This window comes from Pteronotus mesoamericanus, unplaced genomic scaffold (assembly GCF_021234165.1).
Source record: "Pteronotus mesoamericanus isolate MK-2021 breed Mesoamerican mustached bat unplaced genomic scaffold, CSHL_Meso_final contig_263, whole genome shotgun sequence".
In the NCBI taxonomy this organism is placed as follows: domain Eukaryota; kingdom Metazoa; phylum Chordata; class Mammalia; order Chiroptera; family Mormoopidae; genus Pteronotus; species Pteronotus mesoamericanus.
Window position 1 is genome coordinate 13,251,084 of NW_026555112.1, and position 22,745 is coordinate 13,273,828.

The 22,745-nt window shown below is 43.5% G+C and overlaps 1 protein-coding gene across 1 annotated transcript in view; it reads right to left on the reverse strand.

Annotated features, from left to right (window-relative positions):
- Nucleotides 1–474: 474 nt before the first annotated feature.
- Nucleotides 475–22,745, reverse strand: part of ANO2 (anoctamin 2) — a 294,279-nt gene continuing 272,008 nt past the window's right edge. Inside the window, exons 21-25 of the mRNA XM_054574699.1 lie at nt 17,311–17,463; nt 16,910–16,962; nt 14,734–14,915; nt 2,801–2,906; nt 475–747 (exon numbers count right to left, since the gene is read on the reverse strand). Of these exons, the coding sequence (XP_054430674.1) occupies nt 475–747; nt 2,801–2,906; nt 14,734–14,915; nt 16,910–16,962; nt 17,311–17,463 (767 nt within the window). The remainder of the gene's footprint in view (nt 748–2,800; nt 2,907–14,733; nt 14,916–16,909; nt 16,963–17,310; nt 17,464–22,745) is intronic.

The following is a 22,745-nucleotide window of genomic DNA, read 5'->3' on the forward strand; positions in this document are numbered from 1 at the left end:
GGCCAGTGTCTTCTGCTGCCTTGGGGGTTGCTAATTATTGGGGCAAGGGTGGAGCTAGGTCTCTGAGGGTATGTATATATCAAGAGAGAGGGATGTGATTTCTACAGTTAAGATTTAAAGCTAAATTTATTCAAAGTCATAAGACCCTTGGTTTCAGTGACCGGGAATCCTGGGGTAGAGAGACTCAATTCTTTCACCAATAAACTCAAAGTAATACCAATCCTCCAAAAGGCTACAGCTAAAAGAGGACCTAAAGGAAACTTAAGCTTGAAGTTTCTAAGCAGCAGCAGCATCATTTCTCTTCCTCCCTGAGCTCATTCTTTCTCTCTCTCTTCACAGACACACACACCCTTTTCAAGACCCCCTTGTGCCAGATCCGGGCAGATGACAGATACCGTGCTGTGCAGATGCCCAGAGGTGCCTGTGCATGGTCTCTTGCTGCTGCAGTATCCCTCGGTAGTGGGGCTGGCTCGCTCACACACTGGTGTGCTGAGAACCAGAGGATGCGATGCTGCCAGGCTGGCTGCGGCTGGAGGGTGCTGAGCTGGCTGCCCGGCTTCTCCTGCTCTGGTGTCCTCCTCCCTGGCTGCTGGGGGCTGGCTCATCCATCAGCTTGAGCTTCTCATGTTCCTCTTTCAGGAAGAAGTCCACCAACAAGCTCTTCTCCTTTTTGATCTGGTCGCTGATGTCCGTGGGGATATCTGGGATCATCCAGTCGACAAGGACACTCAGGAACATCACAAGGTTCTGTTGAAGGCAAGAGACGGGTTGAGAGGGGAGGTTGAGCCTGGGAACACTAGTGTACCATTGTCTACCCTTGCCCATCAGAGTGACCATCTCAGCAGCAGGGCCGGTGGTAGCATGCAGCAGTGAAGAGCACAGGCCTGGGACTAGACACCTCTGTGTTATTCTGGCTCCACTACTTACTAGTGTGTGATCTTAGTCATTGAACATAATTGTCCCTTGGTGTCCCCCTGTAGAAAGTGGAATAGTAACAGTACCTACCTCCTGGAGTTGCCTGAGGATTAAATGAATCAATACCTCGCACACAGCGGGACTCCATAAGTGTCAGCCAATGCTTCTGTCTCTCCTCCAGCCCATCTCACATGTCCTGCTCTGGCTTCTTGGCTGCAAGGCCTCCAGGCACCCTGCTCCAGAGCTCCTGGGAAGTGGCCATGAGGCCCAGTGGCCTCTCCAGGACTTTCCCTGGGCCAGTTTCTTCTCTCTTTCTTGCATCTGACCCTCTATCCTCCAGATCAGGGATGGACCTTTGGTTTCTGCACTGAATGTTGGCCCCAGCAGACCCTACCCACTACTCACATTCACTGCATCCTGTTCTCCATTCCATTCTGGCCACTCTAGTCACATTGGTCTGTCTGGGACCTCCTGCCTCTCATTTTTTAATTAATTAATTAAGTAAGTAAGTAAATAATTAAATCACCACTGACCCCTTGCCTCTTTTGTGCCCATTTGTAATTTGCTTCATCCTTCTGTCTGCTAAGCCACATCCCCTCCACTGTAAATGCAGGTAGGATAAGACTGTGTTTCCCTGGAGGTATTTTCTGTTCCAGTGGTTGAATATGTTATAACAGTGCCATCATGGCCAAACAAGTGTTTGCTACTTTGATAATGTGGTTCCTATCCATCTCGCAAGCTACCTTCAACTATGCCTTACCCCATACACTCCTCCAACTGTGTGTTCTGTGCCTAACAATTAGATGCTAATGTGTCTTCTCTCTGAGATACAGAGGACAGTGACAAGGCCCAGAATGAAGTAAGGGCACTGCTGTCTTCCATGCTCTAAGCATGTTCCCAGCTTGGCCTTGAACCCTGTTTGCTACTAGGAGCCTAGGGGGAGAATCTGAGAACCAGCTGCTGCTTCCAGAGGCCCCTGGCTGCCTTAGGCAATCCAGAGTTGCTTCGAGTCATACACGCTCTTCTTTTACACCAACTCCTTACAGCATGAGCGAATGTTACATATGACATATGGCAAAGTGAGGCGACAACCACAGGCGGGACAACAGGGTGATGTCTGAGCAATTTTTCAAATATATCGCCCCATCTCTCCAGAGGAAGAATAGCTGTCTTTTTTAGGTGAAAGACTAGCCAGTGGGCTTCTCCACTTCCTGGGCTGGGGTCGGGGGCAGGATATTTTAGAGCCCTCCAGAGATCTGCCTTCAGGGAATACAAAAGCCTGAGGGAGCTGATGAGAAAAGGATCTGGGCTTGCGCTCTAGCCTTGCCTGAAGACCGGCAGTACCCCAAATGGGAAGGGGGGCCTCGTGCTCAGAGAACCTCAGCGGTGCAATTGGAGCTGCTGCTATTGTCAGAGATAGGAATCACTGGGTTCAAGTTTGCTATTCATTCAGGGATGGCGGGATGGCTCTGGCGGCCCTTCTCACCAGATGTCTCAGGGGCTAAAAACAACACTAACAAAGGAGGGAGCCAGCCGAGAAATCCAGAAGAAAGGTTCAGGTGGGGCTGTTTGTTGGCATGAGAGTTGAGACTCTGGTTTCCACTACTCTTCCCACTTCCTTTCGTTGTCTTAGGTTGAAACGGGAATCTATCTCCACCCTGCAACTTACTCCACATCTGTCTTGTAACCTTACTCTGTGTTTCAGTCTCTTTTTGCAAATCCATCAATTTGTGGAAGCCCAGGACAGGGAGCAATCATGTGTGAAGCCCCCTTGTGCCGCACTGTGCCATGAAAGCCGAGAGATGAGGGGCAGGCAAGAAGACATGGCTGTCTTTATACTTGAAGCTTGAATTCTAATAGGCAATTCCTTATTTGAATGACTCACCTGGAAGATTATGACAAAAGCCAGACGAGCAGACAGAACAGACCAGTACTGTTTGGAAAACTCATATGGGTTCGGGGCCCATGGCGGCTCTCGGTAATCCTTAAACCTGTCCAAAGAGCAATGTGGTGTTAAAATTGAGAAGAGATGAAGGAAGGGGGGTACTACTCTAGGGGGAACCTCAGGGGCCAAAGCAGCAGGCAAGCCCTTGGCTCTCCAACTTGGGAAATAGGGGGTATAGAGAGAAATCTATGACCCAACCAGCAAGTGTCTATGGAATAAAAATACCAATGTCCAAAAAGCCAATGTCAGACTAGAAATCTTTTTCCTATTCTCTCTCCAACATGCCCAAAAGCTTCCTCTGGTGTCTGGATTCTCCTTCCAGAGGAGCTCAGGAATTATGAGAGGGCCCCAGAAGAGTGAATCTACCTTGCAAGTACTTGGCCAAGGTCTCAGAGCCAACAAGAGGTGGAGTCAAGGCAAGAATCTAAGTCTGGCTGAATTCAGGCTTTTCTCCTATCTCCATAGAGCACCTTATTACCAGTAGCAGGTTGGAGGTGGGGGATTCAGAAGTGGGTGCTCTCTGTAGTTTCCCCTACCCTGAATGCACCAGCTGTTCTGAGAGATTCATGTCAAAGAGTGGTGACTTCTAATTGCCCAAGGAGAGATGAAGAGAGAAAAAAAAAACAAACCTGAAAAGAGATGCCCATAGAAAGATAGAAGAAAAAAAAAGCCCAGCGATGGAGTCAGCAAGAGAAAGAGATAAACTGAGAGGTGGACACTAAGCATTAGACTACAGCTGGGCAGGAGGCCAGGAGCTGCCCCCTCCCCACTCAACTCCTCTTCTCCCAACAGCTGATCACAGCTGTTGCAGACTTGGTTTGACATTCGAATGAAAAGCAAAGCTAACTGCAGCCCAGCAAAACACCACGGCATTCATCACATCCATCCGTGGCTGAGGACAGAAACACGGCCAGCTCCAATTATGCTTGCTAATAGGAGAGAGTGAGAGCGTGGCTAACGGAATAAGGACATCCTGAGATGGGAAAAAACTGAGGCCCCCACCCTCCTGCTGCACCCGCACCGCCACCCCCACCAAAGGACCCCATAGCAGAAGGGAATTGAGCCTACTCTTTCTTCTCAAGACCTCTGAGGAGGGGTGTTACATACACACGCCCACTCCTTTACCACAGGGAAATCCTTCCCCAGGTCTAGCCTGATCCCTTCTGTTTCTCTTGTTCTCTAGCTCCATCTATGAAGGAACAGATGTTCACTGACCTCAGTTATGAGAGCCATTGCTCGCCCTGCTTTTTTCCAGTCTGGAAGGAATCCATAAATAATCGAATTCTGGTCCCACCTCTGCTACTAACTCACCACAGCTTTTGAAAATGTCACTTTGCCCTCCCTGAGTGTCCATAACATGTTCTGAATCTAACAGGCACATCCATCTAATCAAGGATCTGGGGAAATATTAGCATATAGATATGTCCAGAAAGCTCTACTTGAAATATTCCTAGGCCAATGGGCTAATGGTGCTCTGAGGGACTACAGGACAAGCTATCCACAGGAAAAAAAACCAGTATGCGATTTAATGAATTGTACATCTGTTCACATTTCTCTTTCCAAAGCTAACTTTTTAAAAACTGTGACCTACAGTAGTAAAAAATACATTTTAAATTAATACACATATAAATATATGTCACTGAAATGAAAATTACCCAAAAGATACTTACTCTTGTTGTGTACAATGCACTAATATTTTTCCATTCTATTCTATTCTATTCTATTCTATTCTATTCTATTCTATTCTATTCTATTCTAATTCTATTCCACCTGTCTTATTTTATTGTATTCTTTAAAATGCTGATCATGACTCACTAGATTGATTTTATAACCTACTAATGAACCATGACTCATAGTTTGAAAAATACTGATTCTGATAAGCCTCAGCTACCAGATAAATGATTGGTTGTTTACATTGCAATATAAATTCAGATATCATAATTAAAAAATAAACTTCATCCTAAGTCTATCCAATGTTTTCCCTGAGTAACTTTAAGACACTAATTAAACAAGAGCTAGTTAGTTTTAAGACTAGAAATGTCCATAGAAGACAAAGCAGTTAATAGACTTATGCCCACCATGGTGACAGCTGTCTGCTTTGTCTGTTTTGCTTCTAAGCTCAGGGCACAGAATCTGCAAAAAGCATGGGCTTTGGAGTCAGGTATCTTGATGCCACCTCTACCACTTCAGTTCCATGCCCTCTACAAAGTGGCCTAATGCTCCGATGGCCAAGGCTGTCACCTATGAAATGGGCCTCAACTTTCTCCATCTCACTGAGGTGTAATGAGATGAAAGGCTAGGGAAGAGCACTCAGCATACCACCTGATCTATGAGATATATACCTAGTAAACAGTAGTTATTCTTTCTCCTTTGACTGAAGGTAACTTATGAACTACACCCCTTCTGTCAAAAGAGGGCAGAGCACATGCACCCTTGTTCCCAGTTCCTCCTGGCTTTCCAGGAGGATTTCTGAGCACTCAAGTGTAGATGCTCCAAGTTTCCTGGGATGCTGATATGGATCAAAAAGAGTCAGCCAGTGCCGCAACAGCTTCTCTCAGGAGCTATGTTCATGTAAATGTAGGCAAGCCTCAGGCTGGTGGGAATTAACTTCTGCTTCATTCCCATCAGCTCAAGTGCTTTCTGAAACCAGACCCTTTCCCCTGGTTTAAGGAGCTTGGTTCTCCCGCAGTCCCACTAAGTAGCCAAACACTGGGGGACCCGATATCTGGTCGCTTCCTGCATCTGCTGGCTGGGATTTAAGCTCAGGGATATAATTTTAGGAACCGTTCCTAGATCTCACCCTCACCCCTCCAGTCCTTTATATTCTTTTAGACTTAACATTAATTTTGAGAGTTATCTTTAGTCTTCTAATAAGGAGAATCTTTCATAATGAAACAACTAGAGTGTCTAAAAAGCAAGCGAGCACTTGGAGTGATGATGTCACTTATTAGCTGTAAGACCCTGAAGGAGCTGCTTCACGTCTCTGATCCTGAGCACTGTAACCCATAAAGAGGAGAGAACAAAATGCGTATCACGGTGCTGAGTACACAGACAGTACACACTCCAGCTGGCTCACCCCAACCGTGAATAAACGAATACACACGTGTGTATTTGTGCGCATTGAACATCAAAATTAGTCAGTGAGAATTAAATAAGATAAAACATGTGACTGTGATTTCTGGAGACTTCTACAGAAAATAGACACAATGGTTTCTTCTGGGAGAGAATGACTGGGATAGGGGCCAAAAAGAGAGTCTTTGCCTTATATTTATATAAAATAAAATATATTTAATACATTGTTATTTATAATAAATGTATTATTATTTATAATATGTTATATTATTTATTTATAATTATGAATAGAAATATATTCTATTCATTTATAATAAAAAAGACTCCTGGCTCAGTTGTCCCCCTCTCATCCTCACTTGCAGGGGTGACCAGTGACAGTGCCATGTGCCACAATTCATGTAACAAATCGCTGTGGGCAGGAAGGGTAACAGACTTAGGAGTCTGTCATCAACAATCAGTGATTTTTTTTTTTTAATTGAAGTTTTAGTTACATTACGCATTAGTAAATGCATTGCTCAAATCCAAACACTGGTATGTAAAATTTTTGGAATAATCCCAATGGAAATTAATGTTATATTAATACTGAATACAGTTATATACATTATTTTCATACCATCTGAGCTCTTTAAAACTGCCTTCTGAAATTGGCCTTTAACAAGGGAAAATAGCACAGCCAATTAGGGACTAATGAGAACCATGTCGATCCAGTGGTTGATAAAGATCAGGAAAGGCAACACCCAGAAAAGCTGACTTTACCTTTGGTTTCAGCAAGAAGCAGACAAGAGGCAGCCACAGGCTGGAAGGAAACTCACCTCTTCAAAGAATTTTACAGGACCTCGGGATATGAAAGAACTTACACCCTTGCAGAAAAACCTAGCAGGAACTACCCAAGAATGTGGTTTCTTCAGACTCAGCACCTCCAAATAGACCCAGTGGGCTAACCATGCCCAGGTCGACTCCTCTGGCTCTGAGACCCAGATCCCTGGCGAGGTCCTGCCCTGCAGATCTCTCTGCTCCCTTCCAGCTGAGCCAGGAGCTTAAGCCGTCATCCATCCTCCAGGACACAGTGGTCCTTCAACCTTGTCAAATGGGCGCTAATCATGCCTGCAGATTGACGTCACAGGACTGTTTATGGGGCAGCCCTGCCAGAGTGGTTAGATGGTTCAGGCCAACATTGCTCCAAAAATGCTGGGAATGCATCTCAAATTGGCAGCCGGAGACTTGCCTTAACTTTTATTGCTATTTTTAAGATACCTCTTCCCTGGCAAGGCTGGCTTGGAGCTGGAGACCTCAGTTTTATTTGACCACGTTTATCTCCAGAGGTCACTGAAAGCTAAGAATAAGAAGGGTCATTGAGTTCCCAACACTATTTGCCAGAAAATCAGGGCAAACTTCATTTCCCACCACGGAAACAGTTTTAAATACAGACTTCGGGGATAGCTACAGAGTTCTCTGTTTCTCATTCTCTCTGTTTCTCCCTCTCTGTCTGTCTCTCTCTCTCTCTCCCTCCTTCTGTCTCCCTCTCCCTCCTTTATTTCTATTTTTAGCCACACTGATGATTCCTAGCTTACAAAGACATCAGTAGGTTATATCTCCACCTCCTAAATCTCCAGAGAATTTGATGACCCAGACAAGTTCACACAGCGTGCATTCAGTAGGACCCATCTGACTCCGAGATTTCCAACAACAATTCTCACCCATCTAGGAAATGTAGCTGGAAAAATATACCTACTTGATAGGGTCTGTCTACATGATATGCTGACCTTGCTCTCTGGCATCTGCACATACTTTAGAGCAGGGCAGGCATCTCTTTATTCCTAATGTAACATACTAGTCTTCACACTGCAGTCAGATATAACACCAAGGAAAAGTTTGACCTCATCATTGCTCCCTTAAACCCTCTCAGTGTCTTCGTGCTGCCCCAAGGAGGAATCCACATACCTCCAAATGACCAATATGCTCTTCTTGGTCTGGCTTTTGTGCCTCCTTCCAGTCTCTCTCACTCTGGCCCCAACCACTGAGCACAAATTGGCCTCTTCCCCTGGAAACCACTGCTCACCCCAGACCTCCTTCTCCACTGACCCCCTTTACCACCCACCATTGCTCTTCCTACCCCACTCGCTACCCAGGTCAGCGTAGCCATGTGAATGAGGAGTTTCAACAAGATGATCCTTCTGGCCACTCTTGTTCTGACCATTCTTCAGGTTCTGCCTCCCTTGAAGCTTTCCCTGAACACTTAAGTCTGAGCCAGGTGGATGGCCTCTGTCCTCAGGAGCACCAGAGTTCCCTGTACTGACACTATTGTAAATGATTAAAGCTATATTTTAGTTGCTTATTTACTTACTTATCTCCTCTATCTAGACTTCTTGAGGGAGGCACTTTGTCTTATTCCCTATCATATAACCAATGTCAAGCCTGTAGTAAGGTCTAAAAACCAGTTATATTAGTGAACCTATAACCCCCACTGGTACTGAATAAAGAAAAAATAATCAGATACTCCAAAAATCATTTTGGTTTGATTCTGGAATTATCTATTTTCTGTGAATAAATTTTCTTGGCAGAAATATAGAATACACTTCCTGTGCATGCACCCATTGATAATTTTGCCACTCAGTCACAGAATTTTTTAAAAAATGGGAGAATCAACATGGCAGAGGAATGAGTGGAAGTCACACTGACCTCTTCCGAGGACCAACCTGGAATTACAACTAAATTGTGGAGAAATCACCTGGAACAAACAACTGAACAATAGTGAGAGAGGAGCCTTCTAACCTTGGAGACAGAAGAATCGGCTTTAGTGCAATCTAACTGGTAAGGAGTGCGGTACAGACCTGAGAAGGTGGGAGGGGCACCCAAGGGTGGCAGCACCAGACAGATATTGAAATGGCCAGTTGGATCCTCCTGAGAAGAGCAGGGTCTAAACCAAAAGCGGGGATCTCTAGCCTACAGCACCAGAGCCCAAAAACTACACAAAACAGCCAGCTGTGAAAAGGGGCAGGGTTGCTCTCTGCCAGAGACAGGCGGCTGGAGACACAAAGAGCCTATAAAGGGCCAACGCATAAATTTTATTTGCAGCCACTTACCCTGATCTCCAGCAAAGGCTGGGGAGACTGAGCTAGAGACCCCTGAGGAGAGACTGGGGAAGGAGGCTTTGGGGAGAGAACAGAGAGAGTAGCTAGCAGGATCTCGGTGCTGACTCATCCCCTATGCGGCAGCAGCCATCTTTCTCAGGCAGAGGCCACTCCCCCTGAGTGGCACCAGCATCAAAGGACCCAATTGCCCCGCCCCCATGTGGGATTCCACCCCACCCTGTGCTGTCTAAGCCGCCTGCAGAGTGCAGAGTGACAGCCACAGACAGTAGATCCCTGGCTAAAGGGGGTACAGAGAGGCCTGGAGACACTTGAGAGACTGGGGCTGGAGGCTTTGGGGAAAGAACAGAGAGAGTAGCTGGCGGGATCCCAGTGCAGACTCCTCCCCCATACAGCAGCAGCGTGAAAGGACCCAATAACCCTGCCCCCAGGAGGGATTCCGCCCTGCCCTGAGCTGTCTAAGGCAGCCTGCTGAGTGCAGAGTGACTAGGTTAACAGCTGAAGGAGACAGCCACAAACAGTACATTACTGGAAATCTCAAACAGACTGCCTAAGGACAGACAGGAATGACATCTGACATCATCAGAGGCAGATCCAGAAAGTAAAAACAGCAGTCTCCAACCATAGAAGTTCACACTACAAAGTTAGGAAATCAAGACACATCAACTTAAGAATCAGAAGGAAAAGAGAAGAGTCTCACAAATAATGGGAAGACAAAGAAATACCCCCAACTTGAAGGGAAAGGAAGAATCCCCACAAAGAGAAATAAATGAAATAGAGGCAAGTAAATTATCAGATATTGAGTTCCAAACAACGGTTCTAAGGAAGCTCAATGAGCTCAGTGCGCTCAGAGAGAATTACCAAAAACTACAGAGAAACTATGAGGAACTTACTGCAAACTGTATCAGCATGAAAAAGGACATAGAAACTATCCAGAAAAGACGAGAGGAAATGAAGAATACAGTTTCTGAATTGAAGAACACAGTAGAGGGAATCAAAAGAAGGCTAGATGAAGCTGAAGACCGAATCAGCAAGCTGGAGGACAAGGTAGAAAAAAGATCCTGGAAAGAGCAAGAGAATGAAAAAAGACTCAAAAAGAATGAAGAGGCATTTGGGGGAAATGCAGGACAACCGGAAATGTAATAATATCCATATAATAGGGATACCAGAAGGAGAAGAGGATGAGGAAGGGATAGAGAACCTGTTTGAAAAAGTAATGATGGAAATCTTCCCTGACTGGAGGAGAGAAAAAGTCACACAAGTCCAAGAAGCACAGAGGGTCCCATTCAAGAGGAACCCACTGAGGCCCACTCCAAGACACATCATCATTAAAATGGCAAATATCAAAGACAAACAGAGAACCCTAAAGGCAGCAAGGGAGAAAGGTAGTAATATATAAGGGAGCCCTGATATGGCTAGCAGCTGACTTCTCAACAGAAACACTGCAAACCAGAAGGGAGTGGCAAGAAATATTCCAAGTCATGAAAAGCAAAAGGCCTGCCACCAAGACTGCTCTACCCAGCAAGGCACTCAATTAAAATGGAAGGCGATATAGGGAGTTTCCCAGACAAAAGAAGGCTAAAAGAATATACCTCCGCCAAACCAGCACTGCAAAATATGCTAAAGGGACTGTTTTAAGATGAAGAAAAAGAGTCTATGAATACCCAGTTCCTTTCAGAGTTGCCAATACTTGATATAACCAATTTTTAATATTTATTAATCTGATCATTACAATGGTGTGTAATTTTGTTATTTTATTATTTGTTGAAACTAAACCTGTTTTTGTATATTTCTTGCCTATTTCTATTATTTTTAAAAAAAGCTTTAAATGACTTTTGGTATCTTTATCCACTTATTGATTAAAGGTTTGTAGAACTTTTTCCCTAAAAAAACAAAAAAACTAAAATAAAACCTTATTAACCATTTTTTAGAGGTATCACAACTACTTTCCCATTCTATTACTTGTCCTTTAACTTTTTTATGTGTATATTACTATATAGTTAAATGTTTAATATAGTCATTATAGTCATATTGTCAATATTTATAGCTTCTGAAGTTGAATATTTTACTTCAGGTCATGAAAAATATTAGTTCTATTTTCTTCTAAAACTCCTTAGATTCTACATATTGATTTTTAACTCACCTGAATGTTTCTTGTATAATGTGTGAAATAGGGCTCTATATTTGTTTTATTTCAAGTAATAGTAGTCCATGCACCTTATTTGTTGAATAAGCTTTATTTTCCCCATTGATTTGAAATATCAACTTAATCATATATTGTATTGTTAGACAGAGACATACGTTTGCCTCTAGAATGCTCATTATCTTTCATTATCTACTTGATTATTTCTGTGCTGGTGTCATGTTGGTTTAGTTGCTGAGACTTTATAATGGTTTTAAATTTTTAAAAATATTTTATAATTAACTTTGACATTTAAAAAATAAATAAAATCAATCTGTATGAAAGAAAGAAAGAGAGAGAGAGAGAGAGAGATGGAACTCCTACCTTTTGCAACAACATGGATGGAACTGGAGAATATTAAGCTAAGTGAAATAAGCCAGTTGATGAAAGACAAATACCATATGATCTCAACTATAAGTGGACTCTATTCAACAAAATAAACTAACAAAATAAACCACAGGCACGGAAACATGGAGCAGACTGAAAGTGACCAGAGGGTGTTGGGAAAGAGGACAATGGTGGAAAGAAGGGGAAGGGACTAGACAAAGCACATGTATGAATGACACATGGACATGGACAACAGAGTGGGAATTAACTGTGGGAGAGGGTGGTGTGGGGGTGGGATGGGTAGAGGGGGTAAAGGGGTAAAAACTGAGACAACTGTAATAGAATAAACATGATTTATAAATTTAAAAAATAAAAATAAAAAAAGAAAGCAAAAAATAAACAAACAAATAAATAAATAAAATAAAAATGGGCCACAGATAAACCATGATCCCATCTACTTGCATGGAAACAATGGAGGGAAGAGTTACTGGGGTTTTACACCTGGCTGAAAAACCCAGTGACTTTGAAAGCAGACTCTGAAAAATAATAGAAATAGGCAAGAAATATATGAGAAACCTTGATCTGATCCATGTGTGCTAATCCCTGATGTCCTGGGCATTTTTGTTTTAGCTGAGTGGTATCCATTCATCTTTTCTTCTCTCTAAGGAACTACCCCAACTTAGAGATCATGTGCTTCAGTTGGAGATGATTTCACCCCCAAACCCAACCCCAGTGGCGCAAAATGCCACTAAAGTCCCTTTGTGTTTAAGGCAGTTTGTATTTGGAAATCATAGTCGTATGTGTTACTGAAAGTTCTGATGGTCAGGGGCAAGGCCAGAGAACCTCAGTGTTCTGGACAAACATGTGTTTCTAGACTAACTAAAGAAGCAGATAATGTTCGTCTTGCCTCCCCATACAATAAGTCACGTTAGTGTTGCTCCCCCTCTGCCCATAGGGGTGGAGGTTTGTGTTCTTGGAGAGATAGGAATTTTAGTTCAAGATCTGTCACTAGAAGCCTCTGTAATCTTGGAGAATTCTTCAACTTTCTAAGCCTCAGTTTATTTTTATGTAGAATGAGGAGTTTCAATAGATGATTTCTGTGGTACCTTCTAGTTATTAAAATGATTGTATAATTCTCACTTTTCAGTGTCTGCTTGTTTAATATAAACCTGTTGACTGATTCCATGGGCCCTGCAGGAGCAGACCTAGATGCTACCAGTAAAGGCCTAGAGCTGGTACAGACTCTCTGTGCAGTAGATCTATGTCTGCTTGATCCACAGACCAAATTCCAGCACCATGGACAGTCTGGCACTCCAGTCATACAGAGGAGTGGCCCCCGGGCACAGCTTCAGTCTAAGAGCCAGAGTCTTCATAGGCCCGGATTTGAAAATTCCTGAAACACCAAGGCTGCTATAATTTGCTATCTATGAATAAATTTACTCATCTGTTCTTAGATCTATCTGGTCTCTGATTTTGAGCCTTTTCTTGGTTGGCTGGTGTTGAACCCTAAAGTTATTGCTCCTGGGTCCAGAATACCCTTCTATTTAAATTGCAAATTAATAAGGTTGTTTAAGTGAGTCATGGGTTGGAAGACCAATTTTTTCCCTCTCTCTCTTCTGTGGTCTCAGACTGTGAATCTGAACAGAAGAAGGCATCTTACAAATGGCTGATCTTGAGTACCAAAGTGTCCCTGGTGGAAAGGCATGACAGACATGCCCAGGGTCACCACTGCTGCAAACACAGCAGACGCACTGTTTCTTCGATGGTGTCCTCAACAGCTTTGACATCAGATACCCCTGGGGATGATTCGGGAAAGCCCTGTATTTTCCTAACAGCACCTTTTCCTAGGTTTTTATTTTTGTTGTAGTTACTGTTCTATTTTTTTTTAATTTATGAGGTGTGATCCTTGATTAAGTCCTTTATGGGGGCTATCATTTCACCAGGGTACAAAAGTATTAAATAATTTAGTCCCCTCTGATCTTCTCTTCATTGTCCATCTTGGGTAAACAAGAAGGAGAGTTTTCTATTTTGCCTTTTTCTTCTTCTTTTTTGGCTTCAATGATCCCTTTGTTAATGGTTTTTAATCATAACTCTGATCTGGGCCTCTCTCGAATTACAGCTTACTGTGTCTAGGAGTTAGGTGAAAATTTCCCCTTAGACTTCCTACCATTATTTTCAATGCAATATGATTGAAATCAAATTCATCAGCTGCACCATAAAATCAGATTCACTTAGCATCTTCCCCATCTCTGTGAATGGACCCACAATTTTCCAGTCCTCTGACTTTAGTCCAAACTTTGGAGATATCCTTGACTAGGACTCTTTGTTTCTGTTCACCAATTTTGCAATATGTTAATAAAATAGCTCATCTTCTCTCTTCCTCTTCTGCCACCCTGGTCTGTGCCCACCATGGTTCATGTCTGAATGATGTAGCAGCTCAGCTACTCTCCCTGAGTTCCCCCAATTCCAGTTTATCTTCCTCTCTAAGACCAGATCGATTTTCCTAAGCCTACCCTTTATCCTATCATTCCTTGGCACTAAAAAAAGTCAGTATCTTCATATTACATCACATTAAAATTCTTGTAAGATTTCAAAATTTCACATCAACTACTTTCTCCTACCTGTTCAAGTTGAACAATGTTTGTTGGCTTTTATTATCCTAGGAATATATATAAATGGTCTATATTATTCCCTATTTGCCAACTACATCACCTATCCCCTATGTGTTTATCTAACACCCCAGATTCATCCCCATCCCCTTGACTTTGCCCATGCTGATTCCTCATCTAAGATATTTCTTTTTCTGTCCTAGAATCCCTCTTGGCCCCTCCAGGAAGCCTTCCCTCTCCATTCTAGCCAACACTGACCTCCCTCTCTGTATAACCACAATGTTTATGGTCCATACTAGATATAATCATTGAATAACCTGCTGTGTCTTTTCTGTCCTGCGTGTTTCCTTCCCAACCAGACCATAAACCCCTTGATGGTAAAGGTGAGGCTATATACTTCTTTGTCTGCTCCACAGTGGCTAGCAAAAGGCACTCAATAAGTATTTGTTGATGCGTGGAAATGGATTTATAGTAATTAGGCATGGGGTAAGAGACAGGGGGAAAGGAGAATGATCTGAGTCTAGGTCATCCAGATAATTATTTGGATCTACCAGTTGAGGTCCTCTGTTTCCCTCCTCTTCAGGATTACTTTACCTGCAGAACTGAACCTCCTGGTCAAACTGTGAGTTTTCAGGTTGCGTTCCCTCCTTCAGCTGGCTGACGTTGAAAAAGGAGAGGGTATGGTTGACAAAGCCATGCAGAGTCCCATTGTGACTATAGGCGTACTGGTACACAAGGCGGGGGATAAAGTCAGAGGTGATGGCAATGACAAAAGCCTGAGGAACAAAACCAAAAGCACTTGAGGATGGGTCAGGATGGACACTGCCCAGCTGGCACAGGGTCCAGCTAACTGAGAGACTGTCCCCTCTTGGGCTTCCCATCCAGAGGTGCTGCTCTGACTGACAGAAAAGTCCTTATCCCTGAGCTCACACAACTGACTGACCTGGCTTTTCTTTGATATGTGTAAGTAAATCCACAAGACAGTAGCTGTTAAAAGAATAAGTTACAACCACTGTAGCAAAGGATGCTAAGCCATTTTGGACCATTCGGTGCTGGAGGGAATAAATCACCTCTGAGATATTTGGTATTGGCCAATCCAAAGTAGAATGGAAGATTTTCTGAGAAAGTTACCAAGAGTGATGAAAATGTCACATAGATACAATAGGCAAGGACTCTGAATGACCAGATATATCTGCCCCTGAATGACATCGGAAAGCCAGGAATATAAAGGATATGGTTCCTCAATCTCCTCAATTTGACCATTACCTCTTGGCGCTTTTTGACACATTATATAATAGAAGTGATTCTTTCATTCATTTTACTTAGGAAAAGTGAGACATCGAGGAGAAATGAGAAGGTCCTGCTGGATGGAACCACATGTAGCCAACATAGCATCTGGCATACCTAAGCATTCTATAAATGTCTATGGAGCAAACCAAATGACAAAAGAATGATTACATGTTTGAATGTGGAGGTACTTTCTGCAGAGGAAATCTTAACTCTTTTTGGTGAGTGTTTACACTATATTCCACACCAACAATTAAAGCTCTTTTTAAAAATGTAGTTTAGGTATTGTTTTCTAAATGTGTATATGAGTGTATGTGGCCATAACCATATCTGAGAATGAGTAACATACTTATAATACATATAATACGTAACATACTTATAAGTAACATACTTATAATAATCACAGCTACAACTACTGAGAACCGATTAGCTGTCTCTTCATCATCCCATCTAACTTCCAAAATGATCCTATTTGGTAGGTATTCTTATTCTCTCCCATTTTTACAGATAAGTGAGAAAGTCTTAGAGAGGCCAGATAAGTACAATTTCTTTCCTTCTATTGTATAGATGGAAAGTGCTTAGTACTTAGGGCCCCCCCTTTTTTTAGTTGACACAACACCCAATTAGCTATTGACCTAAATATTTTCCAAATTGCACCTTATTTTTCAAAATGTGTGTTTCCTACATTCAAAAACACAATGAGCTGATTCTCTCTGCCTCCGCTCACAGCTCTCCAGCCATTTAATGTGTTCTTACTAGGGAACCAGGTCCCAGCTGGAGTTAGCGTTTCTCTCCCAAGGGAAAACAGGCCGTGGATGTCTTGGTGTTCACTGAGCTGGCTGATGTGTTCTTGGGAGACTGGAAGAGGAGGCCCTGCCTGGCCACCATCCGTACAGAAGGCAGAAGCAAACGGAGCTGTTGGCTTGGGCCCCGCAGGATTTCCTTTGAAATGTGGACATGTCTGGCAAGGCAGTTAAGGAGGTCACAACAGGTAGAACCCCTCTTCTTCCATGTCCTATCTTCACCTATATAGTGCCAGAGTCCGTGGGGATAATTAAGACTTCACAATGACAACTTGGAGGAACTGTAATTAGGAATCGCAGCCTGGGCAATGCTCCAGGCATTGTTTAGCTCAGGAGTAGAAAAGAAAGGAAAGAGATGGATAGATATGAGGAATTCTTTCCTCATTACCGTTGGCTCTGAGAAAAACTCTGATTTTGACTTTTAAGGCAAAGTTTTACATTCTGGTGGGTGATTACCCTTCTTTCTCTTAGTGAGATTTACAATTAGGTGGCATAGTTCTGGCAACAGCATGATGACTTAGAAAGGCTTGTATGCACTATTAACCAGGGGGCTGCTTTAAATAAAGCTCCGAATGGAAAAGGCTGAGAGGTAATAAGGGCCAGTATCCTGCTTGGAAGACTTCAGCTCCTCAGGAAAGCCCTTCCCACAGAGCTAGGGTGTCATGAATGTAAGTACTTACATTGCTGATAACAGAGAACTTGCCGATTCCAGAGAGAATGTCAAACCAAATCCCTGTAAGAGAGAAAGGAGGGCGTCTGGCTTACTCCCGCCCTTGGCCCAGCGATGACAACCTTGTGGCTCAGGGTGATGTTTTGCAGGCACATGACTGGGGAACGTTTGCTGGGCTCCCTGGGAGTGGGCTTGTCTAGAGAGGCTTAGGTGCTCCCTCGTCTAAAAACCAGGGGACAACTGGGAGTGGATAATGTAGCCTCTGAAGGCCTCCCAGTACCTGAGGATCTGAGAATGAGGAGCTCAGGGGCATGAAGAGTCAAGGGCTTCCCCAACCCTCTGGATTCCTGACACAGTGTGAGGGTGGTGAGCGGGGATGGGTCTTCCACTGCCTCTAAGCAGGGGACATACCGATATCTTTGGTTCTCACAGCATCTGGCCGTCTCAGCTCTGTGACAAACTTCTTTGCATCAAGCCGCACTTCAATGACATTGTTGAGGAGTGCAAACACAGGTGCCAGAGGAAAGGATGCCACAAAGAGGGTGACAAAGCCAAACTGGACAACTGAAAGAGAGCACAGGCATGAGAAACCAGGAAGAAGCAGGGCTTAGATCAATTCTGCTTTGTTGCTTATGGCCCTGGTCTCTGCGGGGTTTTTTGTTTGTTTGCTTTTATTTATTTATTTTTTATCCTCACCTGAGGACATTGTTTCATTGCTTTTAGAGAGAGGAAGGGACAGAGAGAGAAAAACATTGATATGAGAGAGAAATATTGATTGGTTGTCTTCTCATACATGCCACGCCCCGACTGGGGATCAAACGCACTAACTATATATGTGCCCTAACCAGAAATCAAACCCACAACCTTTTGGTCTATGGGATGACACTCCAGACAACTGAGCCGCATCAGCCAGGGCCCTGGTCTCTTCCTACGGGGTCTCTTCTCTACCTTGCTCTCTTAGGCTCCCTTTTCCTCCTGTCCCGCCATCATGGGCATTTCTCAGTTCCTACAGGCCTATGGGTCAATGCCATCACTTGGGATCAAAGCGCCTGTATTAGGCACAGTTGAGGAGATAAGAGAAAAAGGAGTCTTGTCTCTTTCCTTTCCATCACCCTTTATCTCCAGTCACTAACCCTGGTCACCTAACTCAGAGGTCGACAGACTTTATCAGCAGATGTCCAGACAGTAAACATTTTTGCATTTGCAGGCCATCTTATCTTGTCACAAAGAGTTAACTCTGCTCTTGTAGCATTAAAGCAGCTATAGACAAAACATACACAAATGGGGTTGGTTGTGTTCTGACAAAACTTTATTTACAAAAGCAGTAGAGGAGTGGGCTGGATTTGGCCCATGAGCCATCATTTTCCATGTACCTGATGTAACTTAAAAATATCATCTTCCAAATTTGGCCCCTTCTCTCCATATCCATTGTCACCGTCTTTATTTAGAATGTTTATTCATTCATCTCACATTTATTGAGAGCTCACTGAATGTCAGGCACTGTGCCAAGTATTTAAGGAGGGAAAGGTCCGGGTTTGCCTTCAAGGAGCTGGATGTAAGCAGAAAAGAGAAATGTACATAAAGATTTGCAACACGATTTTATGTGTGCTGAGGGAGAAAGAAGAATGTACCAGAGACAGCGGAGCACCAAAGGAGAGAGAGTGCAAGCCCGTCCAGGGTGGGCACTAAGGAAAGTCTCCGTATCAAACACCTATATTTAGTCTTGAAAGATGGGCCTGTACTTCCAGCAAGATTGGATTAAGGAGAGCATTCCAAGCAATGGAAGTAGTGGGAAGAGCCAAATGTAAGCAGCCTGTGCCAATCAGATGGCTGTTAGATGTCCAGGCCCTCATTTCTACCTGGACAACCTCAGCAACCTCCTCACTGGTTTCCTTGTTCCCAGCCTTCCCATGGCTCTACCATCCCTGTGGTCCTGATTCTGTCAGTTCACCTCTCATAAAAATTTCTATTGGATCCCCTCTGTTTACTGGATATAATCCAAATTCCTTATCTTGGGACACAGCTGCTTTATAGTCTGCTCCCAAACTGCCTCTCCAGCCCCATCTGACAATATCTCCCCCAGAGCCACCATGCTTCTGCCTTCTCGCCCTCCTGATTTTTCCCTGAACGCATTAGGTCCTTCCACCAATTTGTGCACAAGCACTCACTCTCCAGCTAACAAATTCCAAATCATCCCCAAGGCCACTCAAATGCCACCTCCTTGGTGAAGCCCATTTCATTACCCCCTTCTCTGCCCCCTGCCACGTTTTGTGGAGGCCTGTTGCAGCCATCACCGAGTGATGCTGTGACTGATCTACTCACATGCCTTTATTTCCTACTAGAAAGGCAGGGGCTTCATCCATTCCAGAGGCTCAGTACATATTTCCTGATGTAAACACAGTCCCAAGTCCCAGGAAAGTCACAATCTAATAGGGTTTCCCCAGCCCTAACCACTGTGGCTCAGCTGGTTGGGCATCATTCCACAAAGCAAAAGGTCATGGGTTCGATTCCTGCTCAGGGCACATGCCTGGGTTGCGGGTGCAGTCCTTGGTCAGGGCACATATGAGAGGCAACTGGTCGATGTTACTCTTTCACACTGATGTTTCTCTCTCTCTTCTCCCTCCCTTCTCCCTCCCTTCTCCTCTCTCTAAAATAAATAAATAAATAAATAAAATATACTAAGGGCAAGTTATTTAACTTCTCCATGTCTCAGGTAGTTCAACTGTGAATTGATAATAATATGACCCACCTGATAGGGTTGTCATAAGGGTAAATGTTATTGCATATACAAAGTGCTTAGAACAACATCTGCCATTTAATAATTGTTCAATAATGTTACCTGTTATGTGTAATTTTACTCTTATTGGAATAAATATCAGCACATACAGATGGCTGCAATGTATGAGGTATGTCCAGAAAAAGTCCAACCACTGTTAATACAATGAGAATGGTTTATGTGATATCCATGTAACCTGGCAGCCAAGGAGAGTAGGCTGGAATGCTCATGTGTAAACAATGATTTCACTGTACTAGTTAGTAGGGTGGTAGATGCCATTGCATGAGCATGTGTACTGTATGGCTGTTGCATTCAAAATGACTGAGTGAGTAGAGCAACAAATCTATATCCAGTTTTGTGTTAAGCTTGAACAGTCATCCCTGGAAACTATTCAGATGATTCAGAAGGTCTCAACCATGGGCAACTGGCGACTGGGAGCTTTGTCACGACAACTCAGGCATTATGCCTTCTGCAGAGTTTTTGGTGAAACATCAAATCACCCAGGAGACTCAGACCCCCTACAGCCCGTATTTGGTGCCCTGTGACTTCTGGCTTTTCCCAAAACTAAAATCACCTTTGAAAGGGAAGAGACTTCAGACCATCAATGAGATTAAGAAAAATGTGACAGGGCAGTTGATGGCAACTGGAGAACTGTGTGATGTGCCAAGGTCCCTATTTTGAAGGGGATTAAGGCGTCATTGTCCTATGTACAATGCTTCTTGTATCTTGTATTTTCTTCAATAAATGTCTCTATGTTTCATATTACATGGTTTGATACTTCCAGGACAGACCACATATACTGGATACTTATATGCCAAACAAACACCAATTTAAGTTAAAAGCACTGAACAAGAGTCAGGAGGCCTGACTGCTAGTCCTGGATATCACTGGTTACATGCTCTTGGGCAATTCTTTCTGTTTCAATGGGCTTCAGCATCCTCGTTGATAAGCTGAAGAGAATGGGTTAAACTCCCTTCAGGTCTGATTTGCTATGATGCCACCTCAAGATTCTAGAACAGTGTGATGTTCAACCTTTTCATCTCATGGCACACACAAACTAATTACTAAAACTCCATGGCATACCAAAAAATATATTATGTTTTTTTGCCAGTCTGACAAAAAATATTGGTTTAATTTTGATTCATTCACATTAGATAGCTGTTGTTGTGTTGGCTGTTGCCATTTTTTAATTTGACAGTCTATGGGAAGAGAGGTCAGTGCCCCTGAATGTAAACAGTCAGGTATTACATGTTTTAAAAATTCTTGTGACACACTGGTTGAAAATCGCTGTTCTAGAATATTCAAATGAAGAATGAAGAACCAGAATCCAAAAATAAAAAAAAAAAAAGTTCACAGAGGGATAGCCCTAAACATAGTAGAAGTTTCATGAAAGAGAACGCACAGGGGACCTTTGCACAATGACTTTTGACCTGGCAGTTTGCTGGGACCCACAGCTGTGTGTTATTGCTCTGATACACCCCTGTCATGGCCATCATCCTTGATGTCCTATGAATGCTCAGCAGACCCTACAAGACTGACAGGAGCCGTTGGTGGCTAGATGCACCAGAAGGCACAGATTTGTCAAGGTTGGGCCATGGAATGATGGCCTGGCTAGCTAGAAGGCCAAAGGAGATTGGGTTGGGGTTGGGGAGGAGAAATCCTCAAAATCAAGCTCTGGGAGCCAGTTCAAATGCAGGGTCTATGGCATCTTTTAAATGAGGCTTTGCTGAGGAATTTACTTTAGAGTTGAGGGTGGGGGTGAGGGCAGAGCGGGTAAAGGAGGATGGAATTAATGAGGAAAGCAAAACAGATGTTAGACTGTTTTTCTAAAACCTGTAAAATACATGTCTATGTTTATGTATATATATGACTATATCTTTGTTTATAGTGTTCTAAGTTGATCTTGATTCTATGAACTAGCTCTGTAAGTATAAATGTTCTTCCCACAGTGACTTCCTTCAGCAAAACTGCAGACTCTTTAAAGCCCCCAGCAAGGGCTTGGCAAGGTGACTGATGGGGGTGAGGAAAGGGCGGGTTACTTCTGAGTGACCGTAAATATACACAGCATGTCCTCACCACACTCATGCAAGTGGCTCTAGGGGATCCAATGTCCTTCCAGGATTATAGGAAAAATGGGACTCTACTACTCTCCTTTCTTTCACATGAAACATCTCCTCTGGGCTTGCCCTTATAGTTTGCTTTTCTGCCTTCACAAACTCTCCAGACACAGGCTCCCTTTGTTCCTCTTTCGTTGACACAAACAACTTCTAGTGATGGTTCAATGCTAATAGTGCCCATAAATTATCTCAACCCCACAACGCAATGTCTCATCTCTCTCCCTGGCCATGTAAATCTATGTGTTCAGGACTGGACAGCCTCAAGGCAGGGGGCTCAGCAAAGGCCAGTGGCGCTAAGCCTGGAGTGACAGGACACTGCTGTCCCATCTTCTGAGGTTACTCCCTGGTCTCCTGGGTGAAGAGAAGCTACTCTCTGAAGATGTTCCATTGCTGTAGGTGTTGCCTCCTTGAACTGGGGACCCTGAGCATTTCCATGATCAACCCAAAGAGGCAGAAACAAATAGGAAGTTTTATTGTATCTTAGGGAGAAAAAAATAAAAAACAAAAACAAAACATAAACTTGCTGCATATAAATGCCAAATCCAAGACTCACTCTGTGTAGTCAAAAGTCTAAGTGCTGTATCAGATGAGCGTCCTTCTGGGTTCACTTCAGAGGACACATTGATACCGGCCTTCACTCACACCAAGATTTGCTTCTAAAAACAGCCAACCTTCATTAGGATAAGAGCAATGCCAGAAATCCTCAGTGCACTGCATAATAGAAGCCAGCGTCGCTTGACCAGTAACAGATTAAACCTGGCCAAGTCAATTAAGGAGGAATCCATAGTTGATTTTCAGCTAAATCTTTACAAAGCCTGCTGTAAAGTGCCCCAGAAAGGCTGAGCTGGATGCACAAGGCCTGGAAATACCCCTGGGCACAAACCCCTTTGGTTTTCTCTTCTCACTCCCAGCAGCCAGGGACTTTTTAAAATAACCACCATCCCTTTACTGCC